The 14283-nt window shown below is 46.3% G+C and overlaps 1 protein-coding gene across 2 annotated transcripts in view; it reads right to left on the bottom strand.

The window, feature by feature from the left end:
* Positions 1-14283, bottom strand: part of TTC7A (tetratricopeptide repeat domain 7A) — a 577716-nt gene that overhangs the window by 439381 nt on the left and 124052 nt on the right. For both annotated transcript variants that reach the window (XM_073628505.1, XM_073628506.1), the window contains one exon: positions 1077-1155. In XM_073628505.1, coding sequence (XP_073484606.1) covers positions 1077-1155 — 79 coding nt within the window. The remainder of the gene's footprint in view (positions 1-1076; positions 1156-14283) is intronic.

Raw genomic sequence — 14283 nt, 5'->3', positions numbered from 1 at the left:
TCAAAATGCCAAAATCGGTCAATTTGTTTTTTAAAATCGGCGCCATTGGCAGCAGAGTAAACCGGAAGTGATATCATGACATCGCTTGCAGGTTTACTAGATAGGAGACCCGATCCAAGGCGATTCCGGCTTTGTTCGGGTCTTCGGCCAGCCAGCGGACATGTCGGCTGGTTGCTCGGGCAGGAGAGCCGCGGAAGGACGGCTGGAGGGGGGTTGGGGGGTGTTCCCTCCAGCTCCCTAGGATAACAGCGGAGCAGGTTTTAGTCGCATCGGTTGTTAACCCAAGAAAACCAAACGCTGGCCCTAAACAGCTCCAGGCATCACCCCGGTACAACTCCTTCAAACCAAGGCCACGTATTTGCGTACAATTAAAGAACATTCTTTTTTATCAAGTTCTTATGAGTAAAGTTCAGCTTCCATCAGTGTCAAAGGACGTTCATACTAAGGCTGGACATAGTAGAATTTAGTTTAAAAATTATTATTTGATTTCCTTTTCATTAATGGGGTAAAATTGAACATCGGTTTTGATTGCAGTGGCAAAAAAAATTTGAAAAAGTTCCTCTTTAAGTTGATAAGTATTTAAAGGATAACATATAACTTTAGTAACATATTGCACCCATATTTAGGGGGTCACAGGTAACATGTTGCTAACTGGGCAGTCCCCGCATCCCCCGATCCCCCATTGTGACAGGGAGCCAGGGATCTTCTCCCCACACTCGCTGTCACAATTTAAACAGAAACGTTCATTCAGAGTGCTGTGAATAGCAAACCTACAACTACCATCAGCCATTGCGGCTGATGGCTTGTAGTTGTCAATGCATTATCAGGACGCTGATTTCATTCAGTAACTGCCTATGGGCAGAAAGAAACACTGACAGTCTACAGAAGCCTGAGATTGCAGCCGCGATCTGCTGATCATGATTGCAATGCTTTATAGAATCCTAATAAAAAAAAATAACAAAAGAATTTTTTTTTTTTTACCTACAAAACGATGTGCATTTATTATGTTTTTTTTAAAAGGTAAACTTATCTTTTAAACTGATGTTCTGTGCTATGTGTTTATTTTAAAAACTTACCATTTTGAAATTCTGTGTTGCTTTTGTCTCTATGACCTGTAGGACATCTCTGAATTCTTTGATTCCTTTTAAAATATTTCTGGGAAAAAACAAAAAAAATGTTATATTTTATTAAACTTTACTTGGCAAGGGATAACTTAGCTGTAAAATAGGAAAATTGCACTAAATTCTGTATCTACCCTTGTCTTTGATCCTGGAATCATATAGAAAAGGTAGGAAGGCGAAGATGGACCCTCAGGGCGAATTCCAGTGACAGGATAGAGTTGGAGGACTTGCCCTCCAGAAGACAAAATTTACATCTTTTTTTTTCACACAAATAGGGCTTGCTTTTGGTGGTATTTGATCACCTTTGGGTTTTTTATTTTATATCATATAAAAGAAAAAAGGCAGACAATTTTGAAAAAAAAACCCAATATTTTTTGCTTTGCTATAAACTGATGAATACATTGATAATAATATATACTGTCACTGTACTAATGACATTGGCTGGGAAGTTGTTAACGTCTACGGCGATCAAGGTGTTAAAGCGGTTTAGGAGATATTAACCCTGCATGCAGCCGCTGACAACAGCGGCACATGCACAGTGAAGGTCCGGCGAAGGAACTTGCCCCAACTTGCCAGAACGGAGGACCCCCGCGCGCGGGGGGCGACGACATCGTGGCTTCGGCCACTCACAGCATCTGAGCCGCGAACCTGGAAGAAACACAGAGGGAACATGTCAGCTCCCTCAATGCTGACCAGGATCAGATGCCGGCGCTTTGTTCTAAAGGTAAGTATTTCATAATGAGCTAGTATGCAGTATTCATACTAGCTCATTATGCCTTCACCCGTACAGGGTTTTTTTTTTTTCATTTGCGTGTATACAACCCGCTTTAAATATGTGCCTAACTATGTGTAATGTGTGTATTATGTGCTGCTTTTACTAAAGATCTCACAGTTTCTCATCCCTGCTTTGCATGATGAGAAACTGACAGATCGCTCCCTCTGTACAGAGTTCTGTGTTGTTTACCAACACAGAGGTCTGGGCTGTGATTGTACACAGCCGATCAGCAGGTCTTGGCCATGAATCATTGGCCAGGACATGCTGAAAAGCTCCCGCTGTTTACAATCACAGCGGGTGCCATGTGGGGGGGAACTCGTACACACGCCCTAAACCCAGAAGTGGGCAGCTACGTACCAGTAAGCCACTTTGCCTACAGCCGCCGCTCACCAGCAGTACATTGCGGGTGGGCAGTCGGCAAGTGGTTATACTACATTGCAGCTCTCTAGTCAATGGTGTCGCGGCTGCATTCGTTTTCTTTTTCCAAGTTTATTTTGCTTTATTTTCTCCTGGTAATCCTGCACACATTAATGCCCTGTACACACGGTCGGATTTTCTGATGGAAAATGTTTGATAGGAGCTTGTGTAGGCTCCATCGGTCATTTTCCATCACACAAAATTTGAGAGCTGGTTCTCAAATTTTCTGACAACAAAGTAAATTCCGATCGTGTGTATACAATTCCGACGCACAAAGTTCCACGCATGCGCGGAATCAAGCAGAAGAGCTGCACTGGCTATTGAACTTCATCTTTCTCGGCTCATCGTACGTGTTGTACGTCACCGCGTTCTTGACGTTCGGAATTTCCGACAAGATTTGTGTGACCGTGTGTATGCAAGACAAGTTTGAGCCAACATCTGTCGGAAAAAAAACATGGATTTTATTGTCGGAAAATCCTATCGTGTGTACAGGGCATAACACACTTCTTGTCCCTGGGCGGCTACATCTCTCCTCCACTGTATCTATGGAGGGAGCTGTGGTTGTCACCCTGGACTGCTCTTCGGATATGGACTATAAACATGTTCGTATGTCTTCATCTCCATTACATGGGGGGGGGGGGGGGCAATTAGTAGTTTACAGAAGATAGCTAGGAAGGAAGATATTCTTTGGTGCAGCTAACAGGAAATGACAAGGACACTGCATCTCTGGCAGGATCAACTGGTGTTTTCTGTACTTGCTGAAAATGTTCTTAGCTTGAAAAAAAATTAATGCAGCCACAACAAAGGACTGTACAGTGGGGACGGAAAGTATTCAGGCCCCCTTAAATTTTTCACTCTTTGTTATATTGCAGCCATTTGCTAAAATCATTTAAGTTCATTTTTTTCCTCATTAATGTACACACAGCACCCCATATTGACAGAAAAACACAGAATTGTTGACATTTTGCAGATTTATTAAAAAAGAAAAACTGAAATATCACATGGTCCTAAGTATTCAGACCCTTTGCTGTGACACTCATATATTTAACTCAGGTGCTGTCCATTTCTTCTGATCATCCTTGAGATGGTTCTACACCTTCATTTGAGTCCAGCTGTGTTTGATTATACTGATTTGACTTGATTAGGAAAGCCACACACCTGTCTATATAAGACCTTACAGCTCACAGTGCATGTCAGAGCAAATGAGAGTCATGAGGTCAAAGGAACTGCCTGAAGAGCTCAGAGACAGAATTGTGGCAAGGCACAGATCTGGCCAAGGTTACAAAACATTTTCTGCTGCACTTAAGGTTCCTAAGCGCACAGTGGCCTCCATAATCCTTAAATGGAAGATGTTTGGGACGACCAGAACCCTTCCTAGAGCTGGCTGTCCGGCCAAACTGAGCTATCGGGGGAGAAGAGCCTTGGTCAGAGAGGTAAAGATCACTGTGGCTGAGCTCCAGAGATGCAGTCGGGAGATGGGAGAAAGTTGTAGAAAGTCAACCATCACTGCAGCCCTCCACCAGTCGGGCCTTTATGGCAGAGTGGCCCGACGGAAGCCTCTCCTCAGTGCAAGACACATGAAAGCCCACATGGAGTTTGCTAAAAAAAACACCTGAAGGACTCCAAGATGGTGAGAAATAAGATTCTCTGGTCTGATGAGACCAAGATAGAGCTTTTTGGCCTTAATTCTAAGCGGTATGTGTGGAGAAAACCAGGCACTACTCATCACCTGTCCAATACAGTCCCAACAGTGAAGCATGGTGGTGGCAGCATCATGCTGTGGGGGTGTTTTTCAGCTGCAGGGACAGGACGACTGGTTGCAATTGAGGGAAAGATGAATGCGGCCAAGTACAGGGATATCCTGGGTGAAAACCTTCTCCAGAGTGCTCAGGACCTTAGACTGGGCCGAAGGTTTACCTTCCAACAAGACAATGACCCTAAGCACACAGCTAAAATAACGAAGGAGTGGCTTCACAACTACTCCGTGACTGTTCTTGAATGGCCCAGCCAGAGCCCTGACTTAAAACCAATTAAGCATCTCTGGAGAGACCTAAAAATGGCTGTCCACCAACGTTTACCATCCAACCTGACAGAACTGGAGAGGATCTGCAAGGAGGAATGACAGAGGATCCCCAAATCCAGGTGTGAAAAACTTGTTGCATCTTTTCCAAAAAGACTCATGGCTGTATTAGATCAAAAGGTGCTTCTACTAAATACCGAGCAAAGGGTCTGAATACTTAGGACCATGTGATATTTCAGTTTTTCTTTTTTAATAAATCTGAAAAAAATCTGTGTTTTTCTGTCAATATGGGGTGCTGTACATTAATGAGGAAAAAAATGAACTTAAATGATTTTAGCAAATGGCTGCAATATAACAGAGAGTGAAAAATTTAAGGGGGTCTGAATACTTTCCGTCCCCACTGTAAAGTGCAGCATATTATATTTGTGTTCTTGATGTTAGTTACCCTTTAACATGTCCATTTTGCCATTTATGTTGCAAAAGGAAGACTTTTTGCCTTTTATTCTGGAAAAAGAAACAAGAAAAATGATTGGCTGCTGTGGGCAGTAGCTATTTTTGCTTTAGGCTTTTCATTGGGAGAAAATAAACTTAACACATTTTGTAGCTAAGCCTTAACAACTACGCAAGTATCACTGGCACAAAAAAAGTCATGAAAGATGTTTACAACCTATTGGGAGTTATTTACTGAGCATATGGCAGTGAGGATAGGATATATTTAAACCTTAAAATGATATAGCTCAGAACGCATTGTTGGTTCTGCGCATCTTGACATGAGCAAAGGCTGCCCTCTTGTGTTCACTTTTAGTAATGAAGTTTGATCATTTGAAAGAAGCCAGAACCAAACCCGTTACAACTATCATTTTCTGGAGCAAGTTCGAACGAGTGAGGCTCACTTATGTCACACTTGGAATCCTTCACTGGCAATGATTCCGCAGAGACAGGATCACTATAGAGCAGCGGTTCCCAACCTAGGGTGCACACACCCCCATGGGGTACTTGGCAACACATTTTTGGTATATTTTTGTGATGGCAGAAAAAGGCTGCAGCAGTGGGGAGACAGGAAATGAATTCCATTCGGTCCACGACCGAATTCGACTGCATTTTCCGATGCTCATTCTATAGTTTTGACTGCCTGCACTTTAATTAGTTCCCGATGGAGGGTCTGCCTTCTGCAATCTGGAGGAAGCAGCATAGAACAGGCCTGAGTCCTGAGCCATGCCAAAATCCACTTGATCCACCTCTCCTGAGGGTCGCACTGGTCCTCATTCCATTAAGATGCCTCTATTAGATGAGGCCCACTCCAATATGAAGCATTGGTTCTCTACACTCTCCACAGAGCACTGAAGGCACTGCAATAGCCCTACCTGAAATGCAACATATAGATGGGTCACCACACTGTACCCTTGCTTCATCTGCATCCTCCATAGCCCAGACACCCATCATTGAGGGATGCCTAGACCTCTAATCTACAGTGGCTCCAAAACTTCAGAGTGAGCCCCAGATCCAGGGAGAGACACCTGATTGTACCGTAGCTCCATGTGCTTCCTCCATGGCCCAGGCACTTATGATGGAGAGATCCCTAGCCTTCTAATTCACAGTGCCCCCAAAACCTCAGAGAAAACTCAGACCCAGGGAGAACCCCCAGACTGTACCTTATCTCCCTATCTCCATTTGCATCCTCCATGGCCCAGTCACCCATCATAGTGAGATCCCTACCCTTCTAATCCATAGCGACCCCCAAACCCCAGAGGAGTCTCAGATCCAGGAAAAAACACCTGACTGTACCCTAGCACCATCTGCATCTTCTATGGCCCATAGTAACCCCGAAAACCCTTGAGGAGCCCCAGAACCAGAGAGAGCCACCAGACTGTACTCCTGCATCCTCCATAGCCCAGGCACCCCTCATTGAGGGATGTCTAGCCCTCTGATCTTCAGTGGCTCAAGAAACCCCGGGGTGGAGGACCAGATCCAGGGAGAGCCATCTGGCTGTACCCTAGCTCCATGTGCATCCTCCATTGCCAGGACACCCATCATTGAGAGATCCCTAGCCTTCTAATTCATAGTTACCCCAAAACCTCCGATACAGGGAGAACCACCTGACTGTACCCTAGCTCCATCTTCATCCTCCATGGCCCATACACCCATCATGGAGAGATCCCTAGCCTTCTAATCCACAATGACCCCCAAACCCCAGATCCAAGGAAAAACACCTGAGTGTACCCTAGCTCCATTTGCATCTTCTATGGCCCAGACATTCATCATGAAGAGATGCTTGGCCTTCTAATCCACAGTAACCCAAAAACCCTTGAGGAGTGCCAGAACCAGGGAGAGCCACCAGACTGTAACCCTGATCCACCTGCATCTTCCATAGCCCAATGCGCCAATCACTGAGGAATGTCTAGCCCTCTAATCTACAGTGGCTTCAAAACCCCAGGGGGGGGCCCTAAATCCAGGGAAAGCTACCTGACTGTACCCTAGCTCCAAATGCATTCTCCAGGCCCACACACCCATCTTGGAGGGACCTTCACCCATACAGAAAAAAAAACTCTTATGCCCTGTACACACAGTCGGACTTTCCAACGGAATATGTGCGATCGGAACTTGTCGGAAATTCTGACCGTGTGTGGGCTCCATCTGACTTTTTCCATCGGAATTTCCAACACACAAATTTTGAGAGGCTATAAAATTTTCCGACAACAAAATCCATTCGCGTAAATTCCGACCGTGTGTGGACAATTCCGACGCACAAAGTGCCACGCATGCTCAGAATAAATTAAGAGACGAAAGCTATTGGCTACTGCCCCGTTTGTAGTCCCGACGTACGTGTTTTACGCCACCACGTTCAGAACGATTGGATTTTCCGACAACTTTGTGCGACCCTGTGTATGCAAAACAAGTTTGAGCCAACGTCCGTCGGAAAAAATCCATGGATTTTGTTGTCGGAATGTCCAATCAATGTCCGATCGTGTGTACAGGGCATAACACTTCTTAAAGTTTTTTTTTAATTTATAATACCTTTTTGTGGTGCAGCCCTCCACTTTCTGGGTCCTCACCAAAGTGAGAATGATGTAGGGATCCCTCCAAATCACACATCCAAGGAGGCAGTGTTTTAGTGAGGGGTCCATATGTGCCACTAAGTCCTGCGCATGTGCATAAATACCACAGAGCTCTGCCAGGTCTCCAATACATGGAACCAATGGCATGCCTGTGTACGGGAGGGGGATTCCACATATGTGCAGACATGCTGCTGGCCTCTGCCTAGTATTTGGGACCTTACAGAGACCTTGGACATGTCTGTATATACACAGAATTCCTGAGCACATGCCACAGGTCTCTGCCAGGTCCCAAATACAAAAAAACGGCATCATGATTGTGCATATGCAGAATAGGCTACGCATGTGCAAATGTGCTGCTGGTTTCATGTATCTGGGAACTGGCAGAGACCTTGGACATTTCTGTGCATATGCAGGATTCCTCACACATACATGAAACTAGTAGCACACATAATTAATTCCACACATGCTGCTGGTCTCTTAGAAGTATTTTGGACCTGGCAGAGACGTTGGATATGTCTGCACATGTGCAGTATTCCCACGCAGACATACCATAGGTCTCAGATAGGTCCCAAATACATGAAACCAGTGGCATATCTGTGCACGTGCAGAGGGGTCCCATACACGTGCAGAGATGCCACTGGACTCTTTACACTTTAAAGTGTTTAGGACATGATGGGGACCTTGGACATACACTATATTGCCAAAAGTATTGGGACACCTGCCTTTACACACACACACGAATGTTAATGGCATCCCAGTCTTAGTCCGTAGGGTTCAATATTGAGTTGGCCCACCCTTTGCAGCTATAACAGCTTCAACTCTTCTGGGAAGGCTGTCCACAAGGTTTAGGAGTGTGTCTATGGGAATGTGTGACCATTCTTCCAGAAGTGCATTTGTGAGGTCAGGCACTGGTGTTGGACGTTAAGGTCTGGCTCACAGTCTCTGCTCTAATTCATCCCAAAGGTGTTCTATCGGGTTGAGGTCAGGACTCTGTGCAGGCCAGTCAAGTTCCTCCATCCCAAACTCGCTCATCCACATTAAATTGCCAAAAGTATTGGGCCACCCTTCCAAATCATTTGGTGGAGGGGGGATTATGGTGTGGGGTTGTTTTTCAAGAGTTGAGCTTGGCCCCTTAGTTCCAGTGAAGGGAACTCTTAAGGCGTCAGCATACCAAGACATTTTGGACAATTTCCTGCTCCCAACTTTGTGGGAACAGTTTGGGGATGGCCCCTTCCTGTTCCAACATTACTGTGCACCAGTGCACAAAGCAAGGTCCATAAAGACATGGATGAGCGAGTTTGGGGTGAGGAACTTGACTGGCCTGCACAGAGTCCTGACCCCAGAGTCCTGAGCACCTTTGGGATAAATTAGAGTGGAGACTGCGAGCCAGGCCTTCTCATACAACATCAGTGTCTGACCTCACAAATGCGCTACTGGAAGAATGGTCAAGCATTCCCATAGACACACTCCTAAACCTTGTGGAAGCCTTCCCAGAAGAGATGAAGCTTTTATAGCTGCAAAGGGTGGGCCAACTCAATATTGAACCCTACGGACTAAGACTGGGATGCCATTAACGTTCATGTGTGTCTAAAGGCAGGCGTCCCAATACTTTTGGCAATATAGTGTATCTGCACATGTGCACACATACCTCAAGTCTCAGGATGACGCACAATACATTAAACCAGTGGCATGTCTGTGCACACACGGGAGATCCCATGCATGTACAGACCTTCTGCTAGTCTCTGCCAAGTATTGGAGACCTGGCAGAGGCCTCAGACACATATGCACATGTGCAGACATAGTGCAAGTCTAAGCTAGGTCTCAAATTCATGAAACCAGCGGCATTTCAGACGTGGTCAACATCACCCAATGACCACGCCCCCTTATGATGTCACAGTCCCAACATGCCCTGGGACTGTGACATCATAAGGGGGCGGGGTCACCGCCTATATAAGTCATTGCGGCGCGCTCACACAGCATTACAGCGGGAGAGAGCGTCGTGTCAATATCGGAAGAAGAGAAGAGGAAGAAGACGGCGCAGAAGTCCGGGCCACAGCTAGCAAAAGAGCGGCAGAAGATAGCGGAGGAGTCGGCAGAAGAACCGGACACCGGGAGAAGAGGTCGAACACCGGGAGAAGAGGCAGGAAAGCGGGAGAAGAACTGGACACTGGGAGAAGAGGACGGAGAGAGCGGCGAAGTCGAAGAAGACCCCGAAGTCGAAAGAAGACCCCCGGAGCTGTCTAATAAATTACTGTAAAACCTGTGTAGTGTGTTTTTATTGACAATTTTTTTCCCTAGGTGAATGGGTAGGGGTACGATGTACCCCATGCTCATTCACATAGGGTGGGGGGCCGGGATCTGGGGGCCCCCTTATTAAAGGGGGCTCCCGGATTCCGATAAGACCCCGCCCGCAGACCCCGACAACCAACAGCCAGGGTTGTTGGGAAGAGGCCCTTGTCCTCATCAACATGGGGACAAGGTGCTTTGGGGTGGGGGGGCCGCAGGGCGCCCCCTCCCCCAAAGCACCCACCCCCCCATGTTGAGGGCATGCGGCCTGGTAGAGTTCAGGAGGGGGGGGGGGCGCTCGCTCGTCCCCACCAGCTTTCCTGACCGGCCGGGCTGCGTGCTCGGATAAGGGTCTGGTATGGATTTTGGGGGTACCCCACGCCGTTTTTTCGGCATAGGGGGTTCCCCTTAAAACCCATACCAGACCTAAGGATTGACTTCCTTTTCTAGTCACGCCATACTCGAGTCATGTTCAAAATGAACGGACTTGTTCGTGTGTGGGCAAGTCCGTTCATTCGGAAAGTCCGTCATAACTCCGTCGGGAAGACCGGTGGACATAGTCCGCCGGAAAGTCCGGTCGTGTGTAGGCAAGTCCGTTCATAAAAAAAGTCAGTTGGAAGTCTGTCAAAAGTCCGTCGGACCAGTCCGGTCAGAAAGTCTGCCCGTGTGTACGTTGCATTAGAGCAGAATTCAGCCCGCCGCGTCCCACAGCCAGGGATTCCAGGCTGCATATAATTTATAAATGTGGTCACACCTCCTTCACCAAGATAACATGGCGTGTAATGTCATTAAATCACATGTTGTTGCTTTGACACAGAACATGTTTATGAGTTGCGGTAGTTCACAGATATTTTTCTCAGGTCCAGTCTTCACTTCGGTGCTTAGGCCTATTTTCCTGCACCCTTAGGGCTGATTCACACATGTGGTTAAGGGGCAGTAAAAACCTATGGTTGAGCTGCATTTTTACCAATACCACCACCCCAACTGCTCCCAATTTAGCTGCAGAGGCAGAGGCCTGGGGTGTACACGTGGAAGAAATGGCTACTGTTCAGGACACACAGTGCTTTAGAAAACCATCAGGGTTTTCGATCTACTTTACCAAGCAGTAACTGAGCTTTGAAGCCCAACTACCAGGAAAATTTAGTCCCACTGTAAGCGATAGTTTTCAGATGCCTGGAGCTGGGCTTTAACCACTTCAGCTCCAGAAGATTTAGTCCCCCTTCATGACCAGGCCACTTTTTGCGATACGGCACTGCTTTACTTTAACTGACAAGTGCGCGGTCGTGCGATGCTGTACTCAATCAATAAAATTGATGTCCTCTTTCCCCACAAATAGAGCTTTCTTTTGGTGTTATTTGACCACCTCTGTGGTTTTTATTTTTTGCTACAATAAAAAAAAAAATATATATATATATATATATATATATATATATATATATATATTTTTTTTTTTTTTTTTATATATATACATATGTGTATATATGTGTGTATATATATATATATATATATATATATATATATATATATATATATACATATGTATATATATATACATATATATATATATGTATATATATATATATATATATATATATATATATATATATATATATATATATGTATATATGTGTGTATATATATATGTAGGAAGGCCAGTATGGTGGCCTGAATTTATGGGAGGAGCCCGGGGGGTATTTAAGCAGCCCGCTCACCTGTGGTGCTTGTCGGTTTCCTGTGCGCGATACGTTACGTCACTAGGCCGACTATTCGAATACCAACGTCCGCAAGTTGTTGTCTCGCGAAGTTCCCGCATTGCTATTTTCGTGCTCGAGTGTCAGTGTTTACCGATTCGTATCGTTCGTACCACGCGTCTGGCTTGGCTGTCGCAGGTAGGGTCCCGTCGGACTTTTGTTTTTTACGCATTGTTAGATATCATGTCACTAAACCGTGATATCAAACTTACGAAGCTCCCGCAACTTTTACGTACGTTACTGCAATGTATATCACTCGCACTATCGTTATGTAACCATTTCGTGTTATTTAAGGAAACCACCGCGACGCGTGCGTCGCTTCATTTCAGGCATGTCTAAACTGCTAAAAACATGAGTCAGCAGACAGCCATAGCGATTCGCAGTTCACAATCTTATCGAACCACGTCAGTTTGATACCAATCATTTCTCATTTCTGAACATTTCTAGATACATTTCTATCATTTCAAACCATTTCAAAATCATTTCTCATTTCAGTCACATACCGCGCTCCGATTCGAATCCAGTCGCACCTAAAATATGCACCGATTCGCTCCGGTGTGCCCCAGTAGTTACGGCCTCATTTCAGTACATGCTCCAGAGTCACGTCATAAGCAGTCGATAAAAAAAAATATATATATATATATATATATATATATATATATATATCGACTCACCGATTCGTACCTCTGTCATGGTTATCATTTCATTGCCACATAGCACACTCCGATATGAATTTAGTCGCATGGAAATGCACCGATTCGTCTCGGCGTGCCCCAGGTATTTGCCACATTTCAGGACATGCTCCAGAGTCCGATTCGTAGTCAGTCGCTACAGCAGCACGACCGATTCGCGCCTCTGTCATGGCAAAACAATATGTTACACCTGCACTTACCGCGCTCCGCTTCGAATCCAGTCGCATCCTCCATGCACCGATTCGTTACGGCGTGCCCCAGGGCTCGGCCTCATTTCAGAAACATGCTCCAGAGTCCGGATCACAGCTAGTCGCAGATATCGGGCGACTGATCCGCATCTCTGTCATGGGAATTGCTACCATTTCACTCCCACAGCGCATCACCGTTTCGAAAACAGTCGCATCCGACATGCACCGATTCGTCACGGAATGCTGCAGTTGATTCGGCCGTATCCATACCTATACCAGAACTCGGTTAGTTGCTAGTCGCAAAATGCGGCACAACCAATGCGAGCCTCGGTTAAGGTAAATACATTTCTCTCATTTCGTTCACACTGCGCTCCGATTCGAATCCAGATGCATCAATCATGCACCGATTCGTCCCGGTGTGCACCACTGTTTTTCAATTGCCTCATTTCAGTACATGCTCCAGAGCCCGGTTTTCGGTCGGCTCAATCACGACACGACCGAGCCGGACCTCTGTCATGGAGTTCACTCATTTCATTATCAAGGCAAACATTTCAAAATCATTTCATTGTCACAAGATTGCAAGTACCATACAAGTCATTGCTTCAAGGAAGTCAGCAAACCCTTCACGAATTATCACCAAAAAAAAAAAAAAAAAATGGCAAGAAATAAGTTGGGTAAGTACGACTTAGAGAATCAAAGGAAAAACTTGAAATTCATGTCACCCCCAATAGGTTACAGTCAACCAAAAAATACGAGCTCAAAGACAGGATATTCTCATCAGATCAATCATGTCAGAGGCCGGCAGCGAAGACTTCACGGCCCCTCTGTCACCTTCCCCGGTCTCAGAGAGCGGCAGCGTGCAGTCCCTCAGGGGATGGACTATCCCCAAACTGACGGCGGAGCTAAGACGCAGAGGTGTGCCCTTCCCCGCCGCAGCGAGGAAAGGCGAGCTGTTCAAGCTCCTTTTTCCCCCACCAGCAGAAGGACCCAGTACCCAACAGGCATCCCTTCAGTCAATATCTTCGGCCATCGCACAACTTCACACGATGGTGTCGTCCCTGTCTACCTCGGTCTCAGACATACAAACCAGGGTGGCACTCCTGGAGGCTCGACTGACCGTGGCTATCGGTGGTCCTTAAAAACCAAAGACCCCAGACTGAACCGCAAGTTATCTGTCCCAGAATTCACCTTGCCCTTCGGCATGCTGAGAGACGTCCCATGCTCCGCCTCCCCCAGCAGAAGGGAAGAGCTGGATTGTACCTCCATACGGTAGTAGACTTGGGCTACAAGTATGGAGGATTTCCTTTTACGATTACCACCGTTCCTTTTCCGCAAAGGCTGCAGCCAGACTCACACAGTTCCAAACAACAACAAATTGGAGTCTCATGGACACAGAGCTCTTCTGCCGCCATTTTGCCGGCTTACGCTCACCCCTAGGTGCGATTTGCCAGACCTCCATCCACACTGCCACCTGGTGCGCCAATGCGACTATCAAACGTCCTTTCGAAATTTCCCTCTACCTCCGGTGCACTTCAGGGTCAGTCGGCCCCTGAACAAACGCCTCAGGTGGACAAATTCGGACGCCCACTCCGAACCGTGGGAGGGGCAGCCATCTGCAATAATTACAATTGCGGGTCCTGCAACATCAGTCAGTGTCGCCTACTCCACATCTGCACCTTATGCCAAAGAGCGCACCCAAGGAACTTGTGCGAAGTCAAACAACAGAAGAGGGCATGACTAAGCCGGATCAACGTCTTATGGCTAAGACTCTACCTCACCTCACATCCCACCCCCTCTCTGGCCACCTACCTTATTCAGGGCCTCACAGTAGGCTTTCACACAGGCCTCATTTCACTACCTCACAGTACGTACGAATGTGGGAATCTTCGTTCAGCAGCCATCGACGAACAAACCATAGATCGGCTCTTACAAACAGAACTAGACCGAGAGTACGTTATAGGCCTTTCACTCAGCCCC

Source organism: Aquarana catesbeiana, linkage group LG04 (genome assembly GCF_042186555.1).
Source record: "Aquarana catesbeiana isolate 2022-GZ linkage group LG04, ASM4218655v1, whole genome shotgun sequence".
NCBI classification, from domain to species: Eukaryota; Metazoa; Chordata; class Amphibia; order Anura; family Ranidae; genus Aquarana; species Aquarana catesbeiana.
This window is presented reverse-complemented; position numbering and strand designations above follow the sequence as displayed.